At 39.1% G+C, this 9,832-nt stretch overlaps 2 protein-coding genes across 2 annotated transcripts; both read left to right on the forward strand.

The window, feature by feature from the left end:
- The first annotated feature begins 1,191 nt into the window (after positions 1-1,191).
- Positions 1,192-4,941, forward strand: LOC121764752 (calcium-dependent protein kinase 10-like). Its single transcript, XM_042160771.1, has 7 exons — positions 1,192-1,981; positions 2,330-2,473; positions 2,550-2,702; positions 3,693-3,808; positions 3,923-4,090; positions 4,165-4,395; positions 4,480-4,941. The coding sequence occupies exons 1-7, from the start codon at positions 1,339-1,341 to the stop codon at positions 4,651-4,653; spliced, it is 1,629 nt and encodes a 542-aa protein (XP_042016705.1). The 5' UTR covers positions 1,192-1,338; the 3' UTR covers positions 4,654-4,941.
- An 839-nt stretch (positions 4,942-5,780) lies between these two features.
- Positions 5,781-9,099, forward strand: LOC121763681 (dnaJ homolog subfamily B member 1-like). The gene is made up of 2 exons (XM_042159739.1): positions 5,781-6,611; positions 8,292-9,099. Exons 1-2 carry the CDS (start codon positions 6,013-6,015, stop codon positions 8,734-8,736), a joined length of 1,044 nt encoding a protein of 347 aa, XP_042015673.1. The 5' UTR covers positions 5,781-6,012; the 3' UTR covers positions 8,737-9,099.
- Positions 9,100-9,832: the final 733 nt, after the last annotated feature.

Below are 9,832 nucleotides of genomic sequence, written 5' to 3' on the forward strand. Positions count from 1 at the left end.
AAATGATAATGTTTTCTAGTAGCTCTTAATTTTATTTAGCTTCCGTTGATAATTAGTGTTTAGCCTTATATAGTTATTTTAGTTCCATTTTTACCATCTAAATGTTATGAGAGGATTCAAGTGCAAAGTTGCGATTGAGTATTCCTCTCATAAAATGACGCTGCAAGTTCTGTAACCACAAATTATGTATAATATTTACAATATACTACTACTTAAATAGTGGAGTATTTCAAAAAAAATTAATAAACTTGAATAACATAGAATTAATCATAACCAAATATAAAAATCCAATAAACTATGGAAAATGAAAAACGGGAAAATTAATCTATGTTGATGATTGTGTTTGAACGAATCATGCATCTGGTTGGTAGGTGTCATTATTGGGATGACTCGGTTATCAAAGCCACCATGTAAACAATGTTTAATTTACATACAATTTCATTAGTCTTTATTTAATTATTTGCCTTTTCATCCATCAAAGTGAAATGCAAATGCTGACTTCTTACACCACCCACCTATCTTCCATCTCAAGATAATTTCATAATAACCATAAAAAAAGAAGATAATTTCATTATCATAGTCTATCATCACATAATTCCCTCTCTCTCATCAATAATCATTTATGCACTGGCTTTCCCCCCTAATAGTCCTTGCCTCGTATAGTAATTGAAAATTTGCACATTTCTCTAAAAATTCAAGGGTAATTGGTCAAAAAAATTACTATGAATTAATGTCAAAATTTAGTATTTTTCACAATATTTAAAATTGATCGGATAAATCAGGAATTTTAACAACTGTGTGAATTTCCTACGGTGATTATTGCTAAAGCTGACGTGAATTGTTTAATCTCATGTTGCTGCACATGTGTTATTTCTTAAATAGACATGTATTAAAAAAAATCTAATGTAGACTCTATTAATTTTCAAGTAAAAATCCATAGTGATATTTAGCCTCTAATTTTAAAGTAATAATCGCTATGGAAAATTCGCACAATTGTTAAAGATCATGATTATATGACCAATTACTGATGATTCAATAAAATGTCAATTACTGATGTTTCAATAAAATGTTACTCTAATTTATAAGCAAATTCATAGAAAACTTCAAACTAATTTATAAATTTGGCCTTTGCTTAGTATCACTAGAAACAAAAAATATTTTAAATTATGTGACATTTTTTATTTATGTTTTTTCAAATGCAAAAAATTCTTCAATTTGACCCGCGTTTTCTCATCGAAGACTTGTCTTCTGTTTTTATCTCTTTCTTCTTCGCCGTGCTCTCTTCCTCCGCCACCTCCGACCACCGCTAACGGCGGCGCCACCACTTCCACCACAACCATGGGAAACTGCAACGCGTGCATCCGAGCCCCCGACGCGGCTCCCCCGACGCCAACACCCTCCACCCCAAGAGGCAACAAAAAAGCGCGCGAGCGCCACCCGAATCCCTACGCCCAATCCCCGTCGCCGGTGCGCGTGCTGAAGGACTTCATCCCGCGCACGAGGATCTCCGACAAGTACATCCTGGGGCGCGAGCTCGGCCGCGGCGAGTTCGGCGTGACCTACCTCTGCACCGACCGCGAGACGCGCGAGGCGCTCGCGTGCAAGTCCATCTCGAAGAAGAAGCTGCGCACCGCCGTCGACGTCGAGGACGTCCGCCGCGAGGTCGCCATCATGTCCAGCCTGCCGGACCACCTCAACGTGGTCAAGCTGCGTGCCACCTACGAGGACAGCGAAGCCGTGCACCTCGTCATGGAGCTCTGCGAGGGCGGTGAGCTCTTCGACCGGATCGTCGCGCGCGGCCACTACAGCGAGCGCGCGGCGGCCGGCGTCGCCAGGACGGTCGCAGAGGTGGTCAGGATGTGCCACCAGCATGGGGTTATGCATCGCGATTTGAAGCCGGAGAACTTCCTCTTCGCGAATAAGAAGGAGAATTCGGCTCTCAAAGCCATCGATTTTGGCTTGTCGGTCTTCTTCAAGCCTGGTGAGAGAGCTTCCATCTCTATTTTCTTACCCTTCTCCAAATCCGAAAAAATCACGAAGCAGTTTTATTTTTCCCCCTTTCAATTTAGGGTTATTACTGCTCTTTCAATTTGGTGTGAGTTCTAATTTTTTAAATCCCCAATCCTGATTTTTGAGTTTTTGTAGCCCAATTTTCTATCATTTCACTGATTTTGGAATTCTGTTATTTACTGTTTGATAATTGAATGGTTTATCTTCAATCTACAGTTCGTAATAGCTTACAAAAATCTTTCTCTTGAATCCAAAAGGCAACGATCTCTTCTATGAAGTCTTTGTCTATTTATTTAATGAAGAAATGAATTTGAATCAGGTGAGAAGTTCTCTGAGATCGTGGGAAGTCCTTATTACATGGCACCGGAGGTGCTGAAGAGAAATTATGGACCCGAAGTTGATATATGGAGTGCTGGTGTCATTCTTTACATTTTGTTATGTGGGGTTCCCCCTTTCTGGGCAGGTACTTCTTCTTCCTCGATCGGTTTAATGTGTTTTGCCGAGTTTATATGTAGTTTTATACCATAACTGTGCTTCAGAATCTGAGCAAGGTGTTGCACTGGCAATCTTGAGAGGAGTGATTGATTTCAAGAGGGAACCATGGCCTCAAGTTTCTGAGACTGCAAAGAGTCTTGTTAGGCAGATGTTGGAGCCGGATCCGAAAAAGCGCCTGACAGCTCAGCAAGTTCTTGGTGAGTATCGGTTACTGTTTGAAAAGTTTTGATGATGGAAAAGGGTGGTGGTGCTGGCGTGATTGATCTATGTTGCATGTGATTGTCTTCTCTTGCAAATGATGATGGGTTTGTGCTGAGAGAGGAAAAGATGCATTAAGCGTGCAAAAATGTTAACTTTCTGTAAAGATTTAGGATGTGGAAAAGCAAGTGTTAAAGTGGCAATTACATTAAAGAAAAGAAAGGTGTTTGAAGATGATAGTTTGCATAGCCATGTACAGCCTGTATGCTGATCATGATGTTTTAGGAAGGAGTTTTGGTGATTTTAGAGATTGCAGCAAGGTGTTTGCCGTTCTCGACTATCCAGTAGCTGATAGGCGTGTGGCCATGGTTAGTGCTTGAGGGAGCAATTTTTGAAATCAGATCAATGACTGCCTCTTGCACAGTCAAAAGGGAAAAGTCCTTTTTCTGGCTTTAAAGTGTTCAAAATTTCTAGTGTTTTGATGATGCAACCATCCTGGTCCAATACACTAGTTCGAGATTTAGAACGCTAGAGAAGACCTATATAATTTCTTGTGCTACGTTTTCTTATTAAAAGCAATTTTAGAAAACTACTGTATTGATCAAGTCCAGTGTGTCTCCGACTCTCTAACTGGTGATTCGTAAACTATTAGATTGGGACTACTAGTATTACTTCTTTACTGACAGCCTGACACTGGTAGGAAGTACTATAAAGAACTGGCCTTTGGGTAATCTGAAATTCCAATTTGGTGGTAAACTAACTAAATACCGTATCATGTTGAGTTGGGTTCTGTTTTTCGTAGCTAATTCCATGTTTAGAGTTTACTGGGCACTACTACGCTGCACCAGAGTCCACTGAGTTGCCCTGTAACCTATAGTTAACCAATTATTGAATGGAGACGAGAGAGTATACAAGACTTGATCTATTTGCTGCATTTGGTTCATGTGACGCCTCTGACTTATACTTTTCTCGTTTATTGTCTTTGTTAGATCACCCATGGATACAGAACGCAAAGAAAGCTTCGAATGTTCCACTTGGAGATGTAGTAAGGGCAAGACTCAAGCAATTCTCAGTCATGAATAGATTCAAAAAGAGAGCATTGAGGGTAAGCATAGCATTCTCATAAATTTGTGCTCATATATAATGACCAAATAGAAAGAGTCTTGGTATATAGATGATGTATCTTAAAATTTACTAGTTTTTTTATATGACTGAATAGGTGATAGCAGAACATTTGTCCGTTGAAGAGATAGAAGTAATTAGAGACATGTTCGCTTTAATGGATACTGACAATGATGGGAAGGTTACGTTTGATGAACTAAAAACTGGTTTAAGGAAAGTTGGTTCTCAGCTGGCTGAGCCTGAGATGAGGTTGCTGATGGATGTGGTAAGTGTACTGCTCTTGTTATGCAGTCCTAGGATTATAACCGTTAGCAAGGCCTAATAGAATGATATTCATAGGCTGATGTGGACGGAAATGGAGTATTGGACTACGGTGAGTTTGTTGCTGTTACCATCCACTTACAGAGGATGGAGAACGACGAACACTTTCGCAGAGCATTTATGTTCTTTGACAAAGACGGGAGTGGGTACATAGAATTAGACGAACTACGAGAAGCTTTAGTTGATGAGTCAGGAGAGACGGATGTTGAGGTACTCAATGACATCATGCGGGAAGTTGACACTGACAAGGTTCGACAACTCTTACTTAAATACATGATTGAAGCCTTAAAAGCATGTGGAGGATTAGTTTTGAAATGTATCTACTTGTTTCAGGACGGGAAAATTAGCTATGAGGAGTTTGTTGCAATGATGAAGACGGGAACGGACTGGAGAAAGGCTTCGCGACAATATTCAAGAGAAAGGTTCAAGAGCTTAAGCCTTAACCTGATGAAAGATGGGTCTCTGCTGCTCCAGGATGGGTTCACTGGTCAAACGGTTGTAGTCTAAAAGGTTTTGATCACACTATTCTTACTCGACTCAATATCTGGCGTCGCTTGAAAACACGAAGCTTCTCAAGTGCTGGAGCTTCAGGTAACTCAGTTTGGTCCTTTGAGGTGATGATGCATCTTAGTTTGTTTGTGTTGTTGTTAGGGTATGTTATTGATAAAGATGTCTTTTTTATTATGATTTTATCGTCTTCCTTGTATATGCAGTGTGCCTTTTGTTAACCACCATAGTTGATTTTTTTGTTGATTGGAAATGTTATACATTCATGATATTGGAGCTTCCCTACTACCCTTAATGGTGCAAGTGCAATGCTCTTTCTGTACATATTTTTACTTATACATAGTGTCATGTGATGATCAATAATAGTTACCGTGATAACTAAAACTTGAGTTATTGATTAATGGCAACTGCTTACCGACTAAGTTGCTATTCCTCGTTTTAACGTATCACATCTTTTACGTGAATTATTGTGTTGGTTTATTTCCCACACAGATCGACAATTAGTGAATTTGGACCGGTCATTATATTATATGATGCATTATTTTTTAAAGAAAATATTCCATGGTCTTGGCATATCAAGTTGGTTATATGATTTGATTGATCACATCTTATTACACATAGTTATTGATTACACTTGTCAAAAAAACTATTAGTTCATCACACCAAATCACATAGCCAACTTGATATGTCAAGACCATGGAATATTTTCTCTATTTTTAAATTAAGAAAATCTTGATACAGATCTTTTTTCTTTAATCAAACATTGAGATCTATTTTGAGTACAGATTTTACGCTATTCAACACTTTCAAACAATGATTTGAAAACAACATTAGCATATTTTTTTGGCCCAATATTATCAGATTTGTTTTGTTTTGGCATCAAACTTTTGAAGGGTCATATTATTATTTCAATATTTATATTAGCTAAGCGCGACTTAGATAATTCCATTTTAATGCATCAAAAATAAAGTTTTGGCGTAGAGTATAACATAATAAAAATTTGAGGGTTGGACAGAGAAATAGTCAAGAACTCATGGGCCAAGATATAAATTTTGCAAAACTCAATCGACATCGGAAATGACAAAAATACCCTTGTCTGGCACAAAAGATATGGTCCCGACTAAATCCCACGCCTGCCCCAGCTCCCCCAAATCTCACGTTGTCCTCTTCGTTTCCACTTTTTTCCATTAAAAAAACCCCAAAATTCAACCCCCCCCCCCACCGCCGATTCTCTCTCCGCCGCCGGAGTGATCACACCTTTCCTTAATCCTTCTTCCATCCAATTGCCTCGGGCACACATCCCCAATCGCACAGTGCGACTAACAGAAAAAGGCGTAGCGCCAAAATTGGAGCCCTACAATGGGGGTGGATTACTACAACATCCTCAAAGTCAACCGCCACGCCAGTGTCGAAGATTTGAAGCGAGCCTACCGCCGCTTGGCGATGATTTGGCATCCCGATAAGAATGCGAACAAGCAGGAAGCCGAGGCCAAATTCAAGCAGATTTCCGAGGCCTACGATGTCCTCAGCGACCCGCAGAAGCGCCAGATCTACGATCTATACGGTGAGGAGGGGCTCAAATCGGGCCAATGTCCGCCTCCGCCGCGCAGTACGCGGGCAAACAACCAGGGGTTTCAGTACAATAACCATCAGCAGCATCCCAACCCTAATTTCAGATTTAATCCCAGGAATGCGGATGATATTTATGCCGAGTTTTTTGGAGAGAGCAGTAATGGGAATGCCGGCGCTGGTGGAACTAGTAGTAGTAGTGGTGCCGGGAGGAGAGATGCGTTTTTTAGAAGCACGACGATGAATGGTGGGGCTAGGGAGACTTCGGGTGGTGGAGGATTGAGAAAGGCGTCGCCTGTGGAGAATACGCTGATGTGTAGCTTGGATGAGTTGTATACTGGCTCGACGAGGAAGATGAAGATTTCAAGAACTGTTCTTGATTCTCATGGGTATGTGCATTTGTTTTAAATTTAATATCGGTTATCCAGTTATTAGAATTGTTTTGTTAGAAAAGTTGTATAAATTCATTTGCTTAAATTAAATAATTTAGCTGTGCACTGAGGTTGAGTGGCTCGATCTGAGAGTGAATTAGTTTCACTTACAATTGTCTGTGTATTGCGAGTATCTGCTTGTGTTGCATTTATTTTAACCTACCTGCTCACCTGGAGCTAAAAATTATTAACATTTTGTTAATGTAGCTTGCCGCCCCCTTAATTGCGTTTGCGAAAAGTAGAACGCTCACAATTAATATAAATCCTTGTCTGGAAAAATTATGAACATCATAGATTCACTTATCCTTCAACCCATTATTTACATTAGACTCTATGAACTTGATTCTCCATAATTAATTACATGTGTAGTTTTGTTTTATTTTCATTTGTTACATTCCCAGTCATGAAACCAGTTTTACAACAATAAATTGTACTAGTGCCATTGTCACGTCTCAGGTTTCATTCCTTGTAAATCTTGGCTGTCACATTCTTGTACTATATATTGGCATCGTATTATTGGATCCTGTTGATAAATGAGTAGAACTTCTTTACTAGTGAAGGAGGCTTTTGAGATAACAACAATAATAATAGGATTTGTTGAAGTGCTCGATGTATGTTGAAACTTTGTTTGCTTTAAAACGCTAGGTGCAAGTAGCTTAAATGATCTATCCAGCATCTGTCATTTCACTTAGTGGTTTATGCTTCAAGATGAGATGGTGATTTGTGAATCTGTGATGAATGTCTGTCAGTTGTGATAGATGCCTTCACACTCTCGGAGAATACCTCAATGGATTTGTGTTTCTATAATTTTTTATTTAGCCTTTTTTTGAAGGAAGAGTTACCAGGAGGTTACTTGTGTTGGCTATGATGTTTTCTGGGAAGTTATCTGTCATGGCACCCTTGTGTTCATGAAATTATTGCCTGCGCCTCTGATCTCATTGATAGTAGTACCCTTTGGCACATATAAGTTAAGAACTCCCAACTTTCGAACTTCACAATCTAACGCAAAACACTTATTAAAGCGATTCCATTTCGAGTCAGTTGTCTTACTGTGTTGTAAGATACATACAATAATGCATAATGAATAATGAATAATGATTTATCACTGGATTCTATATCATTAATTGCTCAGCACTTGCAGAATTATTAGCAAGATGGTATATACTGCATATATATGCAAGAAAACAAATTTAGGGAGGATAAATAGCTCCAGCTAAGATGATCTTGTTTTCTTAATGCTGATTCTTGCCTAGCTCGTCTTCAACTATCTGATGGCATGTGCTTTATTTTTATCCATGGGCCTATTGTGGCTCTGTCCCCAGTAGTTTAGGTAGCATAACCATGTAGTAGCTGCACAGGTAATTTGAATGCAAATGAGTGGAGACATGATATATTTACAGTTCAAAAATATCTCCTACTAAGTACTTGCCATTACATCCATGTGTTTGCAGAAGCAACTGAATTACTACTACAATGATGTTTGGCTCATTGCTATTCTAATAATTGCATATGGGTCGTTAGTATCTTTGAAATTGTTTCAGTTTTAAGATGTTCCTCATTGATCTCTTTCTCTTTGAGAAAATTAATATAGATCAACTCACAATGTCTGTTTGCTGTATCTTTCTTCCTGTTTTGTAGTAGGACTCGTATGTTGGATGAGATCCTGACTATTGACATAAAACCTGGTTGGAAGAAGGGCACGAAGATTACTTTCCCAGAGAAGGGCAATGAAGAACCTGGCGTGATTCCTGCAGATCTCATTTTCGTAGTAGATGAAAAACCTCACTCGGTTTATGCAAGGGAAGGGAATGACTTGGTGGCGAAGCAGGAGATAACTCTCCTCGAGTCCCTCACTGGGAAGAGTTTTGAGCTTACCACACTGGATGGCCGTACCCTAACAGTCCCTTTAACGGAGATTGTGAAACCTGGACATGAGATTTCTGTCCCTAATGAAGGGATGCCCGTATCGAAGGATCCTAGGAAAAGGGGATGTCTGAGGATTCAAATTGACGTGAGATACCCCAAAAGGCTGACCGAAGCCCAAAAATATGAACTGAGGAAGGTTTTGGGAGGAAACTCGTGATATCATCTCCTGAATCATACGAGTCGCACTATTAGTACAGGCAAATGGTGCAGCGTTCAGGTGTAAATACCGAAAAAGGTTGCTGCTATTGAAGTATGTGAATATTAGAAAGATGTTGAAAATTCCATTCCATGCCTCTTGCTGAAGTAAGCAGATACCAATTATGAGTGTTGGTGGGATAAGAAGATGTTCATTATTCGTTTCTTGCTTATTTTTTTTCCTCCTTGGAGGTTAATGGCTTTCTTTCTACTTGTGGACTAGATTTAATTGTGCTTAGCAGAGATGATTGAGATTTTTTGTTGCTGAACAGATTTAAGTTTCTTATATAGGGTATCATCCAGCTAATAAAAATTTGATCCATCCCTCTCCGTCTCCCTCCCTCTCTCTCTCTCTCTCTCTCTCTCTCTCACACACACACACACACACACACACACACACACACACACACACTTGATATTCATATATTAGCACATTGATGTGTCCCAACTCCAAAGAAAGAACTGCAGATAGAATTTGTGAAAGTGAGATCAAGTTATAACTACCATCTATTTAGTTGGGCTGTCTCATTTCATGTCATTAACTTTCCTATCAAAAAATGTTGTCAGTAGGTGGGAAAAGATGGATAGTTGAACAGTTGAACTAAACAAATAAAAAAAATTAAAAACTTTCATGGTCAGCGTGGACGATAGGTTTCTTGAAATTTTAATTGTTGATCTTATGCTTTAAAATATAATTATTTTTATTAGTATATTGCATTTATAAATTCCAACTAATTATCTTGGCCTACTTATTTTCTAGGAATTAAGCGCCCCTAATTTGTGTAGCTACAAGTCCAGGCCCTAGGCATAGGCACCACCAGCCCATACTACGGGTTATTTGGATTTGGGTAATTCCCTCTTCATTTTTTCTTCTTATTTCCGCCCAAAACTCAATATTGTTAGTATTTCAATTGAATCGTCTCCCTTTTTATTTTGACTACTAATCAAATATATATTGTCCGCAAGGGCAGCACAATTAGTTTTGGAGGGGCAGATTTGTACGAATGACCAAGGATCAAATCTCACTACCGTCGTATAGTTGCAACACCTCTTAGGCA

This window comes from Salvia splendens, chromosome 14, assembly GCF_004379255.2.
Source record: "Salvia splendens isolate huo1 chromosome 14, SspV2, whole genome shotgun sequence".
Lineage (NCBI taxonomy): Eukaryota > Viridiplantae > Streptophyta > Magnoliopsida > Lamiales > Lamiaceae > Salvia > Salvia splendens.

Excerpts from the sequence above, each read along its gene's own strand:
- LOC121764752 (XM_042160771.1), top strand. The coding sequence starts at position 1,339 with ATGGGAAACTGCAACGCGTGCATCCGAGCCCCCGACGCGGCTCCCCCG. Across the intron at positions 2,703-3,692 it reads GACAGCTCAGCAAGTTCTTG|ATCACCCATGGATACAGAAC; the intron begins GTGAGTATCGGT and ends TGTCTTTGTTAG. Across the intron at positions 4,396-4,479 it reads GGGAAGTTGACACTGACAAG|GACGGGAAAATTAGCTATGA; the intron begins GTTCGACAACTC and ends TACTTGTTTCAG.
- LOC121763681 (XM_042159739.1), top strand. The coding sequence starts at position 6,013 with ATGGGGGTGGATTACTACAACATCCTCAAAGTCAACCGCCACGCCAGT. Across the intron at positions 6,612-8,291 it reads ACTGTTCTTGATTCTCATGG|TAGGACTCGTATGTTGGATG; the intron begins GTATGTGCATTT and ends CCTGTTTTGTAG.